The sequence below is a fragment of the Silurus aristotelis genome (assembly GCF_946808225.1).
Source record: "Silurus aristotelis genome assembly, chromosome: 17".
NCBI classification, from domain to species: Eukaryota; Metazoa; Chordata; class Actinopteri; order Siluriformes; family Siluridae; genus Silurus; species Silurus aristotelis.
Window position 1 is genome coordinate 19,250,073 of NC_139590.1, and position 23,989 is coordinate 19,274,061.

General features: G+C 41.0%; 2 protein-coding genes across 3 annotated transcripts in view; one reads left to right on the plus strand and one right to left on the minus strand.

The window, feature by feature from the left end:
• suz12a (SUZ12 polycomb repressive complex 2 subunit a) lies at window positions 1-17,587 on the plus strand. 2 transcript variants are annotated; one of them, XM_083565850.1, is made up of 18 exons: window positions 1-543; window positions 3,186-3,232; window positions 3,338-3,402; window positions 5,217-5,285; window positions 5,466-5,515; window positions 5,829-5,911; window positions 7,073-7,274; window positions 7,543-7,645; window positions 7,759-7,864; window positions 7,998-8,178; window positions 8,361-8,449; window positions 8,995-9,138; window positions 9,409-9,566; window positions 9,805-10,003; window positions 10,430-10,509; window positions 11,004-12,244; window positions 12,559-16,428; window positions 16,460-17,587. In XM_083565850.1, exons 1-16 carry the CDS (start codon window positions 390-392, stop codon window positions 11,224-11,226), a joined length of 1,953 nt encoding a protein of 650 aa, XP_083421976.1. In that variant the 5' UTR covers window positions 1-389; the 3' UTR covers window positions 11,227-12,244; window positions 12,559-16,428; window positions 16,460-17,587. The 2 variants fall into 2 exon arrangements, with proteins under 2 accessions (XP_083421976.1, XP_083421975.1); XM_083565849.1 differs by having other exon boundaries at window positions 12,559-17,587.
• The window catches only part of crlf3 (cytokine receptor-like factor 3), an 18,316-nt gene continuing 11,192 nt past the window's right edge, over window positions 16,866-23,989 (minus strand). The window contains exons 3-9 of the mRNA XM_083565917.1: window positions 23,332-23,539; window positions 22,438-22,525; window positions 22,161-22,338; window positions 21,847-22,069; window positions 21,257-21,398; window positions 19,307-19,419; window positions 16,866-18,830 (exon numbers count right to left, since the gene is read on the minus strand). Coding sequence (XP_083422043.1) covers window positions 18,565-18,830; window positions 19,307-19,419; window positions 21,257-21,398; window positions 21,847-22,069; window positions 22,161-22,338; window positions 22,438-22,525; window positions 23,332-23,539 — 1,218 coding nt within the window. The 3' untranslated portion in view covers window positions 16,866-18,564. The remainder of the gene's footprint in view (window positions 18,831-19,306; window positions 19,420-21,256; window positions 21,399-21,846; window positions 22,070-22,160; window positions 22,339-22,437; window positions 22,526-23,331; window positions 23,540-23,989) is intronic.

The window sequence follows — 23,989 nt, forward strand, 5'->3', positions numbered from 1 at the left end:
TATTTTATCATTTTATAATAGTAAAGTCGGACATGTTTTAAACTTCGTGCTTCCGGAAACAGGTTTGCGGAAATGTTAAAAGAAAAAAAAAGTCCCCATTGGAGGAGATCAAAGAATTTAATATTTAATGTTGCATTAACATAAAACTCGGGGTCTGTGCAGTGTGCGCGCGCGGTGCCTCCTTCTTCTTCTTAATTTTTTTTTTTTTTTTTTTTTTTAAATCGCTGCCATGGAGACGAGCGCGCGCCGTTTCATCCGCTGGCGGAAGTCCTGTTACCACTGAGAGCGCTGCCTTTTGTTCGGTGGAGCTGTGCGGGGAGATTCGGTCTCGGTGTTTGTGTTTGTCCCTGTCGGAGGGGAAGGTCGGAGTAGAAGGTCGGAGTTGGCTCATGGCACCGCACAAGCCCGGCTCGGATCCGTATAGATCCGCCAAAACATACGCGCCCCCAGCCCACGCCAGCAGCCTGTCCATGAACGCTGCCAAGAGACCCAAAATGGAGCAGCTCCAAGCCGACCACGAGCTCTTCCTACAGGCCTTCGAAAGTGAGTCTGACCCGCGCGCTCTCGTTTCCAATACACTTCTGCTCTGGAATACCTTTCTGTGCTCTTCTAACCCTTAAACCCCTCTCTCTTTATCTCATTACTTCTGTACCATGTGCGTGGTGGGTATGGTCTCATCATGCTTGAGTTGAAAATATTAAAAAATATGCGTAATATATTTAATTATAAAGTAAAATCTATGCGACTTGGTTTTGAAGCGTGGACTGGGTGGGGGAAAAAAAGCATGCATTTCCTGCAAATGTCTTGAACCAGAATGGAAAAAAAAAATACACCACCGGCACCATTGTCTACTTTTTACTTAGTAAAAAAAAAAGCAACAGGCAGATCAGGGGGGCGCCTGCGGCACGTGCGCTCGGGGTATCCCTCTTTATGATCTTCATTTCTCATAGATCATTCACCAAACTCCGTCTTATACTTATAAACTCAAAAAGACCCGAGGAGAGGAAGGAGTAGGGCAACACACACACACACACACACACACACACACATTCCTTTGTTCCTATAAAACTTGCCTCAACCATTAACAGGTTCCAAAGCATAGATGGTACACTAATGAAATGTACACCAAAAGGGTACCATTCGGGCCACTCCAGTGCTGAGAAGGTACCGTTTAGTACCCCTTTTTCCTGGAAGTAAAACCTGAAGGCATGCCAGATATGTCTTCGTGCATTGTTGGTCGTCTTCTGAACCAAATCCGAAGCGTCCCAGCTGAGATGATCCTAAATCGCAGCTTGGGGTGATCTCGGATTTTGTCTGGGTTTGGGCAAATCGTTGATTTAGCTGATGAACAGGTAGAAATAATGACCATGGAAGAACAGAAAAGCTAATTGAACTGTACTCTACCATAGTAAATGCATAGATATATTTACCATCAAGGACCTGGAAATCTAATTACCCATACTATACCATAGTTAAAGCGTAGTTATGCTTGCTATGAAGGAACAGGAAACCCAATCTAATCGTATTATACCATGGTTTAAACGTCATTATATTATATTTGCTACGAATGAACAAGAAACCTAATCTATCCATTCTATATTATAGTTAAAGTGAAGTTATTATGTTTGCAATGAAGCACCATTTTTGGTAAATGAGAAAAACCCTGTACTTGAGTAAAAGAACAAATATACTTTTTAAAGATTGCTATAGTAAATGTGTTCTTTATACATTTCCATGCCATTATAGAACCAAGAAATACCGTAGTCGATTCCATAGTTAAGTCTAGCGTACGATTGTAAGGCCATTGTAGTGTTTTGAAGTTCTGAGGTGAAACATGCTCAGAATTGTATACTATAGTTAAATCATATTGGTGCTTGAATTACCATGAGGTACAACAATAAATCCAAATGGGAACAATACCGTTTTACAAGTAAACCTTACCAGTACTCAGGTTAACAAGAAATTCCACAGTTTTTCCATAGTGTTCTGTTTGTAGAATAGTGCATTCAAATCAGAGCATGCTTTAAAATTGTGAATTACTTGTCATAGATGTTTTAAATGAATAATACAATAATAAAATAGTTTTTCAAACATGTTTATGAAATGTTACTCCGAACTTTCGAGCCACTTCTCACGATCAGATTGAGATTTCACGAGTTACTCTTAGTCCGGTTCCAAATGAAAAGTCGCGAACTATCGAGGTCACACACACACACACACACACACACACACACACACACACACACACACACACAGTCAGCCCTGACTTACGATTTTTCGGAGATACGAACACCCACCCAAAAAAAAGTAATAAATCAAAAACAAAATAAATCAAAATATATTCAAGGAAACTGTCCAAATCCGCACACGCTATTTAGATTTGACAACGGCATAAACAGAGGGAGAAGAAGGAGAAGAAGAAGAACGCCTGCCAGGCATGCTTTGTGAGACAGAGACACGCAAGTCTCACTCTTCTCAACTTACGCGACATTTTTCCGCTCCCTCTCTATTTCGTAAGACAGGTGCTACCTGTATCGATATATTTCACGTTAGTCAAGCACTGGATAGCAAGATGGATCAGATTTTAGTTCTGTTATCAACCCTAACACTTCATATGAAGTCATGCATCTCTAGTTTGCATAAAAGATTCCGTGTTCCTGGACATAACTGGGATGTTGTGGTTGTTAGATTTTCAGTTTCGTAGCAATTAATAGGCAAAGTGCTGTTGGAGAAACATGAAGCAAGACACTGTTTAATAACATGCCTGGTTTTAACTTGTAAATCATGAGCTGAAGCTATTTAACATGGCCAACCTGTTGTCTAAATGTCAAGTCAAGTCAAGTCAAGTTTATTTGTATAGCGCTTTTCACAACAGACATTGTCTCAAAGCAGCTTTACAGAAAACAACAGTGAAGGTGAATGGTGTGCGTTTGTCCCTGATGAGCAGCCGTGGCGACAGTGGCAAGGAAAAACTCCCTTAGATGATATAAATGTAGATGTTGGTTGAGAACCAAAGTTAGTTCTGTTTAGATGTTCCCCCTCAGAACAGGCTGTCTGAAGGTTTATATGTACAACTATTACTACAACTCTACTATGACTAGGATTACATTTATTTAAAAAAAACACCATTTATTTTTTTTCTAGTTTGTAGGAAATCTGACGCTGTCTTTTTCTACTGTTTGCAGAACCGACTCAGATATACCGATTCCTTCGCACGAGGAACCTCATGGCTGTAAGCACATGCAATCGGGCTGCTTCTGAATTATTAAAGCTGAGCATAGAAATGTCTGAGATGTGACCGGGTTGTAATGTTTCTACCTTTCCCTTTTTGTTCCAGCCCATTTTTCTGCACAGGACCCTCACGTACATGTCCCACCGCAACTCCAGAGCCAGTGGCAAAAGGTAACTTTCAGATATTAGGTTAAAGTATATAATAATGAGGAAACATGGCGAAACACGGTTTATATGCAGCATATTATAGAATGGAACTGAACTCTGGTTATGTTTCAGAGCATGTTCTCTCTGTGAGGGTGGATAAATATAGAGAAATATTGACGAAATATTGACAAATGTTTATCCACTGTAATGAACAGAACATGTATAATACATTTCTGGGTCTACATTTTATTTAATTTTTTTGTATGTATTTTTTTTTTTTTTTTTTAAATCAAATGAATCAAAGACACATTTTATGCAGTTTTGTTTCTCACCATACACATTATTGTTGTGATATATTGGGTACCTTTTTTTTATGTATTTATTAATACCCTTTTTGTATTGGTTACCAAAACATGAGAAAGTACAGGTTCCCCATTTATGGTAGGGATGCGTTTCTTCATAACTTCATCATAACTTGAAAATATCTTAAGTTGTGACCTAGCCTAGCCATCAGTATGATTACAGTATATAATTTAGAAAAACAGCAATTAACAGTACCGCATTGTATAAGCTGTACAGTATAAATGTTTGTGGCAGCGGGCGCCGGTTTGCCCACCGCGCAAAACTTCATATATTTTTGCGATTTTCTCATATCGCTATCGTCATCATAGGATCGGATAATCGTAAGTCGAACCATTGTAACTTAGGGACCATCTATGCTCAATAATTCCTCTCAGAGTTTTGAGTCTTTTTTTGAAAATTATTTTTAGGCAATATAATTAATGTATAATTACGAGCAATGAATCGCTTATGGATTATAAAAAGTGTTATATAATTTATCTAACAGCATATTTGCGCATGACAATTTGTTGTAAATGCGGCTTGAATTGGAGTAATATAGTAAGCCGCAGCGCTTCAGCAGTGCCTGTACCATCAGCAGTTTCATTGCCATATAGAGGTGAAACCACTAACTGTCAAAAAGCCTGTAGTTTGCGACGAGTTCCTTATTACACACGTGCGACGAATACAAGGTTCTGTGCGATGGCGACGCAGTCATTGAGAAATGATCACGACCACATGGTAATAACCTCCTCTGATTTCTCAACGCGAAAGAAGCTGACTAGATGAACATGACTGTACACCATCATCATCATCATAATAATAGTAATCAAAACCTGCTCTAATAAATTTTGGTTTATAATGTCCTTGCACGTTGCTCTACATTCTTCAGTGTCACCTTTGATCATAAAGACATATTTTATTATGAACATATGCCGAGATAAGGTTTCCTTCCCAAACGCCAGGTCCTGAAAAGTTTTATTTCTCCTATCTTAGTGTTTTTTCAACCATTACAGCATTTCCTTTTTTATCAACACATGACACATTTTGCTTTTAAGCTTTTAGAGTTACACTGAATGGTATTGTTACTGTAAAATGTCCCCCACCAGCACAAAGAGCACAAGGAAAACTAACACTGGAGACTCCTTCCATAAATGTTAAATATACCTTTTCTTTTAGAGAACACACTATGTAAAAGATCTCTCTCTCACACACACACACACACACACACACACACACACACACACACACACACACACACACACACACACACACACACACACCTGTATAAGTGTTTGTTTTTAAATAATATTTGAACTTGGTCTGTTAAGTGTTTGTGACAAAGTTTGAGTACATTTGGTTTCTTCCTTCTCTCTCTCTCTCTCTCTCTCTCTCTCTCTCTCTCTCTCTCTCTCTCTCTCTCTCTCTCTCTCTCTCTCTCTCTCTCTCTCTCTCTCTCTCTCTGTGTCTGTCTGTCTCTCTGTCTGTCTCTCTGTTAGAAAAGATTTCTGCATGGACAATCTGCTCCTCCAAGTGGAGAGGATGAAAACAGAGCAGGAGGCGCACAAGTAAGCTGATCTCTGCTAATCCAGTAGGGCTGCGCTATATACCAAAATCACGGCAGTATCACGATATGCAAACAAGTCCTCATTCTAATACTTTACATGTTGACTAAAAGTCAAAGTTTTAGGATGGCAAAAACGTAATGAAGTATTATGAGTCTAATGCATGTCCTTTGAATTCCACAGTTTGGCATCACACCTGCAGCTCACCTTCACCGGCTTCTTCCATAAAGTCGGTAAGAGCAGCTGCTACACTGATATTACATTCTCACATCGCGGTCTCGCCTTTGATCAAATGAAGTAGATGTCATGCTCTGTAGACATAGTGTGTTTAATTACATGTCTTTCCGACTGTATATCTGTCTGAGTGATAGGATAAATATATCCTACCAGGATTTTTATATTTGCTGTATAAAGGGGATTTATATGTCCCTCAAAGTAATTGCATGCCGACCAAACTAGTGTAAACTCCGCTCGGTTTTCCCCTCTGTCTTTCCTACTGCGCTCATTTATTTGCCTGGCTAACAATTTTGTACTCGAACGTTTCAGACAAGACGCAGAACTGCGAGAACGAGGAAAGCTCCGTGTTGCTAGAGGTGTTGCTCATCAAAGTGTGTCATAAGAAGAGAAAGGTAAATGCCTCCGCACTCTCTCCCACACACCCCATGAGCCGTAGACCGTAGGAGGTCACTTTTAAAGCGGCCTTGCAATCAAAATGTGTGGTTTTTAGTGTGTGTGTGTGTGTGTGTGTGTGTGTGTGTGTGTGTGTGTGTGTGTGTGTGTGTGTGTGTGTGTGTTTTATGTTTCCGGGGCAAACACCGAAAGCAATTTATTAAAATGAATAAATTGAACACTATAAAAAATATAGTGTGTATATAAGTATGTTATTTTTGAGGTTCGCTTCCAAATTTAGTCCCAATTTGCTCTTATAATTCCCTCCACTTTTCTGGGAAGCTGTTCTACTAGATGTTCAAGTGTGCTTATAGATATTTGTGTTTATCACAAGGGTGTTATGAAGGGCAGGTACTGGTGTAGGTTAGGAGACGTGGGATGCAGTCAGCGTTCACATTCATCCCAAAGGTGTTCAGTAGGGATGAGATCAAAGCTTTGTAGCAGCCCACTCAAGACCTTCATCTCTAAAGCATGTAAGCCAGATCTACAAGGAGCTCACTTTGTGCACAGGGGAATTGCCATGCTGGAACAGGTTTGAGTTTCCAAGTTCAAGTGAATGCAAAGGTTTTAGTTTTTTTTGTTTAGAGCGCATCTAAAGACGTCCTATACAATTGAGAGCCTCCAGATTTGTGGTAACAGTTTGGAAAAGAAGCACATACTGTATAGCAGAAAAGGTCAGGTGACCCAATAATTTGTGTATATATGCATAAATACTTTGTGTGTGTATGTAATCTCATAAAAGTGAGTACACCCCTCACAGTTCAGCAACCATTATATATTCTCAAGGGACAATACTATAGAAATGAAACTTATATTTTAGATTAGTCATTGTGCAGTTTGTATAGCAGTATCGATTAACTGTCCTCCGAAAATAATTCAACATGCAGCCATTATTGTCTAAATAACTGGCAACAAAAGTGAGTACACCCAAAGTGAACATTTTAAAACTGTGTTAATATTTTGTGTGTGCACCACTGATGTGTAGCACTGCCTCAATCATCCTGAACATGGAACTCACCAGAGCTGCACAACGACAAAGTTGAATCTAATCTAATATCTTCTATTTGGTCTCTACTCATTTCTGTCCTTACTCTACCTGTCTGTCCTTTACTTGTTTTCAGGACGTGAGTTGCCCCATCAAACAGGTGCCTACAGCGAAGAAGCAGGTACCTCTGAACCCGCGGGGGAAGACGGGCACAGGGCCGACCATCACGGTGCCCAGTCAGGAGTTTGAGCCCAGCAACAGCCACATGGTCAAGTCTTACTCTCTACTCTTCAGGGTCACATGTTCTGCAGGGAGGGAGATCAGCACCCGGGACAACAGTACGTCATACCACCATCTACACAAACCCTTAATGTCCAATGTATGGAATACTTTGTAACAGTGGGCTATTCCTTTATATTCTGTTGTGTATCGATAAACGGAGGTCTGAGGACGAAAGCACACCGCTTAAGAATGCATCAGGATGTGTCATAACTGTGTGTGTGTGTGTGTGTGTATATATAGCAGCTCGCCTACCCCGTGTGACCATTAGTTACATCATAGTATTACTCATACACAGTGTGTGCGTGTGTGTGTGTGTGCGCGCAGACGTTGCTGACGAGATCCCCGGCAGAAAGAAGCGTTACACCTCCCACCGAGATGATGGCGAGACAACTTTTGTAGCACAGATGACTGTGTTTGATAAGAACAGGTGTGTGTGTGTGTGTGTGTGTGTGTGTGTGTGTGTGTGTGTGTGTGTGTGAGAACATATGAAATGGCATGTCAGTGCTTCATTTGTGCGATCATATTTGTGTTTCTGTACAGGCGACTGCAGCTGCTGGACGGGGAATACGAAGTGTCGATGCAGGAAATGGAGGAGTGTCCCGTCGGCAAAAAACGAGCCACTTGGGAAACCATTGTGGATGGAAAGGTGTGACGAAAAAGATTGGGTCAATGAGAAACAATGCATCAAGCAATAGTTGTTTGTTTATTTGTAAGAAAACACGACCCTGGATTTAAACCTGTTGTGTGTGTGCGCGCGCACGAATATGTGTATGCTTCAGTGGGTCCCTCCATTCGACACGTTCTCTCACGGCCCGAATCTGCAGTTCACGCTTCGCTGGACAGGCGAGGAAAGTGACATCACCACGCCGCCATTGACCCGACCTCTTGCGACACGCAACACGCACACAAGCGGCAGCGACAACCTGAAGACTAGCGCACCGAAACCGTCCCAAACAGTAGGTATGGCGACATTAAACTTTCCTATTGTAAAAATCGCAGACATTTAAAAACAAATTGTATGTCATACTTATGTATTAAACCTGATTTTCCACATTACCTGCAGTTAGTTTTAGTGCAAGCATTGCACTCTAGTCACTGGTCGATTCGCCGCACTGATATTTCCGCTGTGTTTCATTATCCAGCCGTTAAAGATCCCGTAACCTCGGATGCACACTTGCGGAGAGAGCAGCTGCACGTCGAGCCTCGACAGAAACTCCGCGTTTATTATCAGGTAACACTTTTTCCTCTGTGAATCTTAAATCCGAGTATGAAACGCAGTGTGCCTTTGAGTCTTAATGAGCCGATGCAGCAAAATTCACTCCAGTGTTATTTGTATAGTGCTTTTATCAATCGACATTCCCCAAAGCGGCTTTACAGAAATAAATAGATTGCAAATAAACATTTGAGCATCGTTAATTTACCCCTATTTGTTTGTCCCTACTGAGTGAGGTGATGATGGTTAGGGGAAAAAGCTCCTGAGATATTATGAGGAAGAAGCCTTAAGAGGAATCGGACTGAAAAGGCAACCCATCCTCACTCACTCATTATAGTTCCTTCATTGTCGAGGTTATCAACTGCCCACTGATGGAGTCTGCAGCTAAGCCACTTCAGCAGACTTGCATTAAATCACTTGTATGACATGCTAATAACAGGTTAATAGTATCCCATTTACAAAAAATAAGAAGTAGAGGAAATTTAATGACTAATAGAGGAAGTGATGCTATTTGCTAAAAGCTGTGTTTTTTGGTCATATTTTTTTTTCGTTCCTTTCTGTAGTTTTTGTATAACAATAACACACGGCAGCAGACGGAGGCTCGAGACGACCTGCACTGTCCCTGGTGTACGCTCAACTGCCGCAAACTTTACAGCCTCCTCAAACACCTCAAGCTCTCTCACAGCCGCTTCATCTTCAACTATGTGGTGAGGAGAAAAAAAAAGCTCTTATCTTTCGTGCCAGTGTGTGTGGACTAAAGCTACGGCAGGAGGTGAAACTGGAACAATACAGAGAAGATTAGCATGGCTCCCTTTTAACAAATGTGTGATTTATATATATCGCATGGCTCTAAGCATAGAATTCAGCCGGGCTCCAATTAAATGGAGAATCCTGTGAATCGATCACAATCCTGAAATGCTATTTAAAAAATGTATTAGTTTTGAAAATAGAAATGTTCTGTGTTCTGTGTTGAGCAGCCTCACCCTAAAGGAGCGAGGATAGACGTGTCTGTGAACGAGTGTTACGATGGATCCTATGTCGGAAATCCTCACGACCTGCACTGCCAGCCTGGCTTCGCCTTCAGTCGCAACGGTCCTGTTAAACGCACCTGCGTCACACACACCCTTGTCTGCAGGTCAGTTTTTCTGTTTGTGTTTGATTAAGATTCCGAACTGCTTTTTTCATGCTCTCACACACTGGTTACTGAGAGGTTTTAAATCTCTCTTCAAATAGGCCTCATATTTAGAAGGAAACCAGTCCTGGACCTGTAGAACCCTGTTCCCCCAAGTTTTACTGTCCTTTCCGTTCCCCTCGTCTTGCTGTGAAGCATATACACCTCTAGCGTGTTGTTGATCGTGGTGGTGTGTTTACAGGCCCAGACGCACCAAGCCGAGTCTCTCCGAGTTTCTGGAGTGTGACGAGGTCCCGCTGGAGCAGAGGAGGCCATTAGTGAGCGGCCACAACCGTCTGTACTTCCACAGTGACAGCTGCATGCCTCTGCGTCCCCACGAGATGGAAGTAGACAGCGAGGACGAGAAAGACCCGGAATGGCTGAGGGAGAAAACGGTCATGGTGAGGAAACAACAATGTTTTGCGCAGCTTTTCTTGTTAGCAGAAGCATCAAGCACATAACTCAGAGCTGCGATTTCGGTAGCAGCAACACCTAATGAGAGCGTTTATTTTTTTTACTTTCTCAGCTGTATGGAAATTATACACTACTATGATGACCTACTGATGATCTTTAGTCTCTGCATCTTTTTATTTTTTTCTCTCTTGACTGACCAACATTTCCACATCAGTAATGAGTGCACGTGCACTTTTCACAACAGACTTGTTGCTTGATAGTGTGAAAACAGATTAAGCAGCTTTTTTTTATTATAATTTTTTTTTTTTTACGATGGTCTGTGAAGAGGGTTTTCCTTCGTGTGACGTAAAGGAGGAGCAGAGGAACCGTTTGGAACCCTAACCTTCAAATCCATTGTTGTTGTCTCATTGTAGCAAATCGACGAGTTTACTGACGTCAACGAAGGAGAGAAGGAGGTGATGAAACTGTGGAACCTTCATGTAATGAAGCATGGGTATGTATCCTTATTTCTGGTGGTGTACTTCAGCCTGTGATCGTGTCAAAGTTCAGTAAAAATAAAACGAACCTCAAGCAGCACTTCGAAACCCACAATTCGACCTACATTTGGGAATGCTTCACAATGTTCTGTAAGGCATCTTGCTGATGGTAATCCAATTTGGGTCCCACACCTCCAACTTTCTGAGAGGAATGCAGGCATCTGATGTCATTAAAAGCTTTTAGAAATCCAATTTTGTAATGTGTTTTAGACGGAGCATTAGGTAACACCATTTCCTAATGCCTGACTGCCTGTGTTCCCAATCAACTCAAGCAGCTGGCTGTGCTGCAAATCAAATTAACTGCTGCCTTGATGATGATGATTAAGATGATGTGGCTTTTTCTAAAAGTCCGACTGGCCGTGTTTCAAGTCAAGTGAAGGTGACGAGGCCTTGCTTGAAAAACGCCTGATAAATCGAATTATCTCCTTTTTCTTTTCCCCCCCATGATCAGATTTATAGCTGATAATCAGATGACTCAGTCCTGCATGCAGTTTGTGGAGAACTACGGCGATGTCGTCGTTGAGAAAGACCTGTGCCGGAACTTCCTGCTTCATTTGGTCAGCATGCACGACTTCGGCCTGGTGAGCACACTGACCATCGACAGGGCCATGGCTCGTCTGCGCCAGTTTAAACCGGCCCGGGAAAATGGCATCAAGTCGGCAGAACGCACCTGAAACTTAAAAACGTTACAGCCTTTCCCAGACGACAGGAGCTGCGAGACCTCTGGATGCCAGATCATTTGTTTTTAACCACAAATCAAGAAAGCCATTGGAGCTAATGAACTACGTTTTTCTTCGAAATAAACGTGGGTGCTATTTTTGTACCTTCTTTTGTTTTTGTTTTTGGGGCCGATTTTTTTTCGAATGAAAATATTTTTAATATATTTTAAACAATGTGACAAACAGGGTTGAGACTTGGCCTTGGTGAATTTTATGGAAAAAAATTTCCTTTCCTTTTTTTGTCTGATGTTTTTGAAACTGCGTGTACAATTAGGCTGATCAGGCGACATGGCAGCTAGAGAATTTCTCCCAATATACGCTGGGGTCAACAAGGGATGGGCTTTGGCTTCTATATGACTATATTATCATGTTGATTCATTTTTCTAACTCAATTTCCTGATCGAATCCCAGTAGGTTTGCTAATCATGCCAGCTACACAGACACCGTACCTACCTAGTGAGTTTGCAAAGTAGCTAGCAATAGACAAAATCACTAGCACGCCTGCTAGTGGGGAACTCTCTTTCGCCTAGTTGGAGGTCAAGCCAAAGATAAGAACCGATCGGTAGTGATGTCCTCACACGATCAAGCTTTGTGATTGGCTAATTTATTTTTTAGGATGTCTTCAATATCCGGATCATTACAATACATGACGCGAGATATAGATTTTTGGGGAATCGGGACACGTACCTGTGGGGTGGGAGGTGGTTGGGGACGAGGTTTACTTTCTAACTGTTGAATAAATGAATAAATACAATGTGAATGGGGGAAATCATTTTCTCTTGTCCAATTGGCTACTTGTTTGCAAGCATTATATCTTTTTCTTTTTTAAAGGGTGATGCCACTGTTCTTCTTGTCCTTTTTCTGATAGCTTTATAAGGTAGCTGAAATGTGAGGAAAAACGTATCATGCTGAAGTAACTGACCTCAACAACGGCAAAGCTTAGCTTAAAACCGATCCACTGCCCCCCCTTTTGGTATTGAATAAAATTATTAAAATGGTAAATTAGTATTGAAACAACCGATGAACTGTTTATGTAAAAGTATTTGTGTCCTAAGTAAACATCAGAGAAATTAAGGGGGGGGTCTTGAAAAGCATCACGACATCTTAGGAAATTTCATACGCAGTTTCCTGTGACTTGAATTCAGGTAGTTTGCACATCCAGGGCCCGAGTTAAAGAAGTGACATGTAAGGCGAGCGCTTTGAAAATATCTTCCCTTGTTAATGTCTGTTACTCTGTAAAAATCCAAGTTTGCTGTTTGGTTGTAAATATCTGACTGAACTCATTAGCTTGTGATTAGCACCCCATTAATTTATGGTATTACACACGCATGCATATACATACATACATATACACACAGGGCTGTGGTTAAAGGTGCTAAAACTAGTATGAACTATCTGTAACTGTTGCACTGAAACCAGGTGGTACACACTGGGTCTGTGCCGCTAATCCGTTACACGATCTGATCCCCGTCGTTGTGAACGCGACTGCGTTATCTCTTGCTTTTCCTTCTCGAGGGGATTTTCTACATCGACTCTTTTGCAATATCCTCATAGTGCGTAGTACATTGGACCTAATTTTTAATGAGGAGCAAGCTATTTAACATATCAAGCTAATAAATGCTAGTCACTTGGATACACTTTCTGCTAGCTTTTTAAAAGAAATTCGTTCAGCTGACAGAAATATTGAGAATATTTCTCTGTAATTATTTGTTCGATTGTCAGAGAATGCAGTCAAGCTAGCACTTCTGAGGTCAATGAAATTCAAAATGAACGCTGCCCAGTTATGGCAAGAGCGACGTAGCAGTTCAAAAGCATTTGCTTAAAACACAATCGCATACAGTTCGTGGGAAAAAGTGTGGTAACATCTAATGTTTTATGGATTTTGAAGAGACATTTGTTTCTATGCAGAAAACTAGGTCATGGGATGAAGATTTATCCCTTAGCATAAATAATAGCTTTACACACTCTTTGCAAGAAACAGACAGTTTCATTCTTCAAACATTCAGCTGAAATACTTTGGCGTTCTTTTTTGTAAATCTCGTCAAAGGTGTTCACTAGTTTTCTTTGTTTCTTTCTGACGTTGCAAACCAGTTCAACCCAGAGCAGTGATATAGGATTTAGGTGAGGTGACTGAGCAGGCCATTGCATAATAGAGAACATTCCAGCCTGATGTTTGCTCTGTAAATAACACAGAGCTCGGACATACATTTCGGCTTACAATCAGCTGCAGTCCAATTGCATGGTGTTGAATTATGGAACGTAGCCATGTTGGTTAAGCTTCCACCTCCAGGTTTGTGTGGGTGAGGCAGTCTGATCACATCATCTCTCCTGTTCACCGTCATCTTATGTTGGAGACAAAAATGTCACATTTGAACTCCTCTGTCCACAGAACCTATTTTTTTTTTTGTCCTTCAATGTCCAATTCTTGTGCGTATTCGCCTTTTATGAGTATTTCTTTGTTGCATAGAAACAAAAGGAACATGGATGTGTTTAAAAACCACAAGACTCTTGAGTAACAGCCTTGTGAGCAGGGAGACAGAAGAGTTAACTTACTTCATGCAGAATGAAGGCTAATATGTGTGTGAAATGTTGGTCATATTGATGTTTTGAGTATTAATTTGGTAGGCATGCACTGATCTCGCGCTCTCTCTCTCGTTTTTTTTGATTCTGCACTTTTAAAAAAGGACCTATTTAAGTGTAAGGATCAGATGATACTGCCATTAATGCTCTGTTGTACGGCAGGTACATTCCTTCATGCACCTGCGCCGTACGAGGAACGTAGATTTATATTTAAACCGTTCACAGCAAATAAAAAAAAAAAGAACAGTGGATCAGATCAGGAAGTATCCAATCCGGGTTTGATTTACATGATATTCTGTCATCGGATCGGCGCACCCCTCGTGAGAAATGAAAGGGTTTTGTGTTTTTATTTTTTTCATTTTTTTTTTCTTTAGCAATGCTTGTTTGCTTTCCTGCTGATGATGTTTTAAAATCATTTTCTGTCTTTTTAGCTGTTTGACTTTTGCTTTTAACCAAAATGCAGTGATGCACACATGCTGCTAATCAGGTATATGATACCATAATGTTTTTCCAAACATCACCAATTAAAAAAGATTTTTTGATTAGTTGAATATCCTGATGTTCCAGGAACAGATGTGATTATTTCACAATCCGTTACATTTGGAAATAATTTTTATATGATTATAAAAGCTGCAACATTTTCCGAATCGATTTATTTAAAAATGCCTTTGCTCGTCTTAATTACTGTTTTGTTTTTTGTTTTTTTTCCTGCTTTGTGTGCAAAAAAAGAAATTCTCCCTTTTACACCATAGTGTACGTAATCGCGGAAATGCAGATGCTGTTTCAGAGCAAGTAGCAGTACTGTGTAATGGTTATACGAATAGATGCAAAAAAAAAAAAAAAAGTAGGTTATATTCAGGAATCATCCACGATGAGGGTTTTAAAAAAGTTATTTTTATTGAGTTCACATACCAAAGGGAGTCCATTTCAGAGGCTTCACATTGTTTCAGTTGGAGCTTTTTTTTTTTTTTTTTGCTGGACTTTTTATTAAATCTTTTTTTTTTCTTTTTTCTTTTTTTTTTTTTAACACCTCAAACAGAGACTGGCATCGTTTGCACAAAATACAGCTGGCCATGGGGGGAGTAAATGATATATAAACTGATATAAGCCAGCTTGTTGGTGCTTTTGATCAAAAAAGAGTTGTTTTGTTTCATAAAAAAAAATAAAGGAATTTTCATTGCCATTGTTTTTTGTTAATTATTTTAATAATTGTGCTCACAGAGTAAACTGCAAGGCTTTGGCTTTAGCTCTCTGAATGGATAAGAAACGCCGCTCGTATCTGCTACCGTCATTCCTAGTTAGAATAGTAACATTCACATCAGCTATAACACTTAAACCACCTGGTAAATATGGTGTAGGTTTTATTTGGGTCATCATAACAGCTCTCCACAAATCATCTGCAGGCATGCTGTGGTATCTGGCACCAAGACGTTAGCAGCAGATCCTTTAAATCCTGTGAGGCCTTAATATCATCAGTTTTCCATGGTTAAAAGGATTGCATTCATACACACGCAACTGCCAGATCCTTTATAAATACCCAACAATATTCAAGTCAGGAGAATGCAAGATTAATTGTTATTTGTTTGGTTGAAACGTCTGTCTTCATAAAACAATCATTTCTTATATGGCATAGTACATGACTTTATTTATGCTTTCTTCAGTCATGTGTATTACTTTAGTACCATTTTGCATAAAAAGCAAATAATCTGTATTATAATACTCCCACTTCACTGTGTGATTGGTGTATATGGGATCATACTCAAAGCCTGTTAACATAATCCTGAATTACTGCCAGAAATTCAAATTCAGAGTATATCATATTGTGTCTGGCTTGAAGATCTCTGAGATGCAGGAACAAAGATTATTGAGGTGCAGTTTATTTTCTTATTGTATTTGTTCCTGCTGCTTTCAGGTTGTCCTGCAACTTTTTCATATATAGATATTTCTTATTATTAAAGCTCAGCTCATCTTCAAGGGAAAGTCCCATGTTTGTGGTTTAAGGTTAAATCTTTGCTATAGCACTGTAGTTTTTGTCCTTCATCTTCACTAGGTTTCCGATACTGCAAATGTAAAATGGTTGTATTCACTGGATGTATATTAAATAGCAAAAAGTGTCCACACATTTTCCCTCTCTCTAGATCCTGGTGTACAGCAGCATAGGTTTTGGTGGAGTGGTAAGAGAACTTTAATCAAGGTAAATCGAATATAATCGCTATAATATAATTACTAGTGGATTTTATTTTATTTGAGTAACCCAGCAATAAATAGCACCTGGTTTGTTTGGGTTTTAGAAGCACCTATTTGTTCATCTGTGTTTGATTCAGCAGGTGTTTCCTGTTGTCACAGTACGCAAGACCGACTGTTAACCAGGGCTGCCCGGTTTCACCAGGCGCTAGCAAAGTAAGATTATATTTTCCTTCTTTCTCTCGGTGTTTATCTGGGAAACAGGGTCACTCTGGTGCTTTTCTTGTGTTCAGGAATCATCCATTTGATGACCCCTTTTAACTTCTTTTCATAGCAATAAATCTTATAACCATTAGTGGGTTCTTATGCAATCAATCTTATAACCAAAAGTGGGTTCTTATGCAATTAATCTTATAACCAAAAGTGGGTTCCTGTGCATCATAGACATGCTTGTGTGCACTATCCTGGCGGTATCTGAGAAGTTGATTGTAAGGGTCTTAAGCGCCTGACAGTAGCAGCTTGGTGGTGCTGGGATTTGGACTCATGACATTTTGATCAGTCTTTACCACTGAGCCATCACTTTCTTGAGCTCCCACGTCCAGTCCCACCAGTATACTGTCAATTTGAACCACATAAGAACTGTAGAAGTCCTCATAAACATGAGCCCGATGCTCACAATGAACATCCTTTCAACACTCTTGGTGTAAAGTGTTTGTTCTTCTGACAATCACACAGGGGTTCCTCGCCAGGGTTCTTTCTCACTCGGGTTGTTTTGCTATGCCACAGCTGTGTGGCTTTATACCGTTCTACGAAGCACAATACAAATACAGTAGAATTGAATAGTTTTTATTAATGATTGGTGAAAATCTCGCTGCGCTCTATCAGGTGTATTCAGAAGGCACACACACACACGCAAATGAGGTACAAAGCTACAAATTCACTAAACCGTCACAGTTTGATCAACCCTGCTACGTGTCTGAATACCTGTTCAACAGCATTATAACATCTAAGTACCTTTCAGATAGCTGGCGTTCATTTATTGCTCCAATACTGACTCACTGACTAGTGTTGGTCTGAGTTCAAATTTGGTTTGATTCTTGACTCTGGACTCGTCAACCGTTGGAATTGCACTATTATTCTTTAGCTAGCAGGTTAGCAAGCTTGTCATTTAGCAAATGTGGTCGTATCATTTTTTGAACAGTAGATCATCGTAAGTAGTCAGCAAAACGTTTTGTTGTATTTACCGTAGCTACGACTGCTACCCCTGAATACCACTATGTCGAAGAGAACATTTTTTTGTTTCTTTTTTGCGTAGAAAAGTTAATCAAACATCAAGGTTGCTAAGATGTACAGCTTTCCCAGCCCAGCGTCTCGCTCCAAATGGAACGCGTGTCGAAACGGTGTACAAATTTGACTTACGGTTTTAAGATTCACATTTGTTATGCAGTTTCATTTTAGTCCAGATCCCCAGATTAGCTTTCGCAGAAACAGAAAATCATTTTTACTTCAAAAGATATATCCCCTACCCCCTGGAAAAAAGAGAGAGAGAAAAGGAAGCAACCTCGAAGATCTGCATCTGAGCTTTTGTGGTAAACCAGCATGCTCTGCAACTCCAGACTGCAGACTATTTATCTATTATCTATAAAAAAAAAAAAGAACGAAACCTTAACACACCTGTTACTGAGAGGAGTAGGTAAACCAAAAAATGCTGAAAAAGAATTCATTTTCACCTTTTAATCCTATTAGGATAATCGTGTACTAGTTTGTTGTAGTTCTCTTTAGCACTGTTTCCTAATGAGATTCGCATTTTTGTCTCCGTTCTTATTGAATTTAAATTGTTTTTAACATTAAATGAGTGTTGCTGTTCAAAACTAGCAAGCTGGGTATACGGTATCTTTGGATAAGCACAAGGCGGTTTATATTAAGCGTGAGTTATGTGTTATTCTAGCCCTTTTGTTTCTGTGTTGTTGAAAGCTTTCCTGGAAACTAGCGACCCGTTCGTGATCGAGCATGAAATCATGGGTCCGGGTGTAAACAGTGTAGGCAACCATGAGGGTCAATCGGTATGATGTGATGTCACTGCTGACCAGCATGGTAAAGGCAAAGGCTTTCAAAAACAGATTTCAGAAGTAGGAGGCTCTGGTAAGATAGGACGGCTGGCTAGCATACGCGGTTTTCGGAAAAAGTGAGCCGGTGATGCTGGTCGTCGTTGGAAATAAGGGAATAACCACTTATAATGAATAACTAGGGAATAACTGGGAAAGTAGGAAAATACTTTCCCATTGGAAATTATTTGCCCATTGGAAATAACCCCTTATTTCCAATGATGACCAGCATCATCGCAAGCTCCCTTTTTGCTGGGCGGGGCTTAAAATTTTCGCGTGGTGGCTCGGACAGCAAGTTAAAAATGAACACTAGTTTGCGATTAATTGTACGTGTGAGTAAACACTGTAAACAGCTTTGACTTCAAGATACAAACAAAATGAAGCACATCAGCCAAAAATAATAATAATAATAATAAACTGAGTATCAGAAAACCAGCACTTTCCACCCTGGGTTTGTGAAGGAACAGCCGAAGAAGAGGCAGTCCACAACTTGGTCGAGCAGCCAATCAAAAACCACCTCCCGGTTCCCCGAACCGATTGTAACCCGCAGTTTGAAGCTGATGGCGTCGCTCGGGTTGTTGTTGTTCGCTGGGATAATGCTGACCACTTCCATATCGTAGGTGATGACTGAGCCGACGGTGACTGTGGGAAGCTGGTTGGTCATTTCTTTCCCGTTAACAAACACGGCACCTGCGTGAGTACACGTCATGATAATTAGGATCGTGTGGAAACGACGAGATGGAGGCTTTACGGTGTAACAGTCCGTTTTTGGACTGTTACACCATAAAAGCTCATGAGAACTCATTTAAAAGACGAGGCAGGGCAGTGAAGTCGCTCCTGACCTCTCCCGCAAGTCAGCATTAACTACTGCTTCATTAATTCTTCAGTCCCCTTAATATCCCTGTTCGCTAGTTAGCACTTTTCACTGAATAAGATTTAACACTTTGAAGTGACGGGTGTTACATAACTTTACATTATTCATGTATACAGGTACACACTTAGCTAGCTAACTAACAGAAATACACCAAGAGTATAGCGAAAACCCAAATATTGATTTATTAACTTCATGGCCGAAATCACGACGACGTGCCAGTGTTCGCTTTGATGTGATATTAGAGAGTAGCTCTGTGTTGTTGTTCATCACTGAGGGTGAGGATCAGACCTACCGTTAGTGGAGATACACACAGCCTGGTCCCTCTGCAGAGATTCTGAATTACTGGGTTTATCCACACACACCCCCAGACTGTCACGCTTATCCATCTGCCCTGCTGCTGTAATCCTACACACACACACACACACACACACACACACACACACACACACACACACACACACACACACAGTGTCATTCAGGAGTGATTTAAGCGGAAAAATCAAACCACTCATCTTTGGCCTTGTAAACTAGAAGGCTACTTATATACATACAATATGTATTTGAACACAATAGGAGAAAGCCACCCTGAACTCTATAGGGGCTGATGCAGCAGCGCTTTAGTCTTTTTGTCCGTTCAACTTTCTCAGTACATTCTGCTCAAATATAAAAATGTAATAAACAATCATATAATCTGACTAGCCGTTCCACCTTTTTCCGTGACACGCACCCACATACGCACCAACCGTCCTCATGTTGTTAACATAAAAAGTCATACACCAGATCAGACCACATTCTGGTTCTCACATGTCCATTGTAGGAGCTTTTGGTGGTGTATAGTGATCAGCATAGGCACTCTTGACTGATCTGCAGTTCCACAGAAAGCTGCTCTAACAGCTCTGCTGTGTGATTGGACCAGGCTGTCTTTCACTCGCCATTTCACTGCTAGTCAAGTCAAGTTTATTTCTATAGCGCTTTTCACAACAGACATTGTCTCAAAGCAGCTTTACAGAAATCAACAGTTAAGGTGAACAGTGTGCATTTATCCCTGATGAGCAGCCACGGCGACTGTGGTAAGGAAAAACTCCCTTAGATGTTATGAGAAAGAAACCTTGAGAGGAACCAGACTCAAAAGGGGAACCCATCCTCATTTGGGTGACATCAAGAGTGTGATCATAAATCTCTAAACAATACAGAACACTGGAGAGTGAGAACTAACATGAGCACTGAACTAGACGTCACAATTTGGACCTTGTTGAACACATCACTTCAAACACATCAAGAACTTTCAGACTATTTACATGGTACCTAATATTTCCTACGAATTGAGAGGTGAAAAAGTGTGGAACATGACTAAAAAAAAGTAAGGTTGTTTAAGAAGAAGAAAGTCTCTTGGCTGAATCCTTCAAACAAAGCTGGCTAACTCACCTGGTAACTAGCAGAACTGACGGTCAGCTGCAATGCTCGTAAGAACTCATTACAAACAAAAGGCAAAGCAGTGAAATCGGTCCTGACCTCTTCCACAGCAGCAAGTCGGCATTCAATACCACTTCATTGATTCTCCAACCCTCATCATCACTGATCGGTTGTTAGCTTTGTTCGCGTGACCAGTAGTTAGCATTGTTCAATTCTAAATGACTAACGAATGGAGGTTTATTAAAAACAAGAAAGTGTTTTGGGATGAAACTCCCTCACATAAAGCTAGCTAACATTAGCTGAATATGGAAGCGTAGCGGTAGCAGATTTTTAAATAGAATTTTGCTACCGCTATGTTCCGTATTTAGCATATTCATGTGTTTCTGTATTTAAATGTATACTTTCCAACAATATGTGCAGAGTTTGGTACAAAAACGATTAAATTGTATAATTTACATTTGCCATTTCCAACAGTAGTTTTAATATGTAAATTATGTCGATTTTAAGGCTTCCTAAGTTGCAAACTTGATTAAAAATGAATTCCAACTACTGTTGGAAACGGCAAATGTAAATGATATCATTTTATTTAGATTTGGCTTTTGCACCAAACATTGTGCACATGGAAAGAGAAAATGTAACCTCTTGAAAATGAAATACAGAAAAACACTGCCATTTTTATCGCATTGTCATTTTGCATATTACATATTAAACAAAATTTTGCTACCTTAATACTTTCATAGCTAAAAAGCTCATTAGAACTCCTTATAAAGAGCTCTTACAGGGTCAGCGTTCGAGAACTGTATGCAATTAAGAGTGCCAGAGGTCGTACTTGAAGGTGAGGGTTTGTCCGCAGAAGTATGATGGTGTGTTGGAGTAAAGCACAGATGCGCTTCCTGAGGATGACGAGTCGCTGCGAAGAGCCATGTTCTTCCTGCTGCTCAGAATGTACCCATCCACACCGGCACTCCACTCTACACACACACACACACGGTGCATTAGGATTCAGAACTCCAATGGTTAAAATTTATTTATATAAAATGGTATCAATTGAAATTCATTCGAGGTCCTCACAGGGAATCGCAGTCTGTCTGGAGAGAATTTTGTAAACCCCTCGTGTACAATAGACGTTCTATATGGTGGAAATCGGTTGGTTTTATCTCAGTAAGGGGTGAAGAGGCATGTTTTGGGTAGGTGGTCGCTTAGTGGTTAAGGCTTTGGACTTTGGAACCGAATGCCATGAGTTCAAATCCCAACCACACCAAGCTGCCCATTTTGGGGTCCCTGAGCAAGGCCCTTAACCCCATAGCTGCTCAAGTGTATGAATGCGATAAATGTAAACTGTGGAAAAAGGTGTCTGCCAAATGTTATAAATGTTTTAATATCCACTGTACGTGTTTACTTTGTGTGTGTGCTGTGTACCGTGCGCTGTGAGGGTTGTGTATCCGGTCTGCGGGACACTCCATGGGCTCCACTCGGTGCGCCCCTCGCCTCGTGCGCACACTCGGAACAGGTAATCCGTGTGAGGGTCCAGGTGCAGCAGCAGGAATTCGCACTCGCTCCCGACGTACGCATCCTCGTAATGGGTGGAGCTGCTGCGTCTGTATTGCAGTCTGTACTCCTGAGGGTAAAAGTCCTCGTCTACCTACCACCCAGACACACATGAACACACAAGATAATACACCTGTACGTACTGCCTGAACACGCGCACACGCGTGTGTGTATGCGTGTGTTACCTTGCTCCAGCGCACCAACACCCCACCGGCTCTCTCAACCAGCTCCTCGATTTGTACGGGCGGGTGGGACGACACACTTCCGTGGCGCGTCACTCGCTCCTGCATCGAACACAGCAACGAGTCGTCCAGCTGCGCCGATACACACGGCACGTCCACCAGCGCCGGCACCTCGGGGAGGCTGCGCACGCATCGACTTCGTTAGTGAGTATTGTTTAACGAGACGAAAGCCCCTGTCTGTTTATTCGCAGAAGAAACTTAACCAGAGTTCGGTTCCCACCTGTCTAGTTGGATGTGAAGGGCTTTTTTCGCAAAGCTGCACAGTTTGTCCTCTCGGTCACTGATCCCGCAGCGTATCGCCGCTTCACCTGGATGCACAGGAGGCATTAAAAACCTTTACTTCTGTAATCAGGGGGATTTATTTAACATTTTATTTGGAAGGAGTCTCCAATGTCAGCTGTCTGTCTGTCATGTGATATCTAGATGGAGTATTATTTTCAATTTTTTCCCCCATTATTTATAAGACTGTACAAAATAATCATCATCAATCTTTACATAAAAATATTGCAAGAGAAAAAAAATATTCATGTGAAGAAAAGTACAATTGGAGCTGCTATAATGTCATGAGTGACAGAAATAACATATAGTATATAATATATAGACAGGATTCTCAAAATTGCTATAGTATATATAAAAATAAAACATTTTATATAGGGGATGTGCTGTTCTTGGGAAATAGTGGTGACTCAGCGTTTAAGTCTCTGTATCATGATTGACCCGCTGTCTCCTGCTGAGCCCAACCTTCTAACAAGCTGTAGTGTGTCTGTGACAAACGATGGCTTCTTCTTTTAAACATACTTCATATTTCTTCTCTAATTTACTGAACCCCGACCCTCTGAACATGAGACGCCGGATGTCCAAGACAAGGCACCGGTTTCATGTCAGTGTTACAAAAGTACAAACCAGGTGTACTCATTTTTCGGCATCCACAAACATCTGTCAGGCGACAGGGAATAAAGTGGATACCGGAGACGCTGATGATAACTAATGAGAATCTTGTGTATTTATAATAGATAAATAGAATTTGTGTAATCGCTAGCCGTGTTCTACCGCGAGTATCTGCCACTGTGTGTTGTAGCGTGAGTGCTGACCAGACTAGATTTTCGGGCCTCACCTTCACGCAGGAGGTCGTCGGCCATTTTGACGCCATGTTCGATGAGTTTCTGGCAGTCGTCTAGCGGATTGATGCTGTCCTGCTCGATGGCATCCACTTCCTGCAGGAGCGTGTTCAGTCGCTCGTTTAGCAAACGGCTCAGAGTTGCCTGAAGATCCTGAAAATGCCGCTTCAAGACCTCGCGGGTGTGAGTGGAGCTTCCTCGCACCTTTGACACAAAAGACGCCGAGGCATTAGAATAGTATTGATAACTGCAGCATAGCAACAGTTCTTATATATATATATATATATACACACACACACACACATCTTCTTTCGGCTTCTCCCATTAGGGGTCGCCACAGCGGATCATTCTTCTTTATACCCCCCTGTCCTGTACATCTGCTCTCCTCCTTCGGCCAACAGTAGCCCAATTTCCACCGGTATCTTGTTGGCTAACAGTACCTGTGGTGGTCGTTGGTAACCCAGGCCTCGACTGACCTGGTATGAAATTCTGATTCCTGATCTGCATATTTGATTTGGCACGTTTTACGCTGGATACCCTTCCTAACACAACCCTCCCCACTTATCCAGGTTTGAGACTGGCACTAAGAGTGCACTGGCTAATGTCTGGGTTTATATAAACAGTGAGGAAAATAAGTATTTGAACACCCTGCTA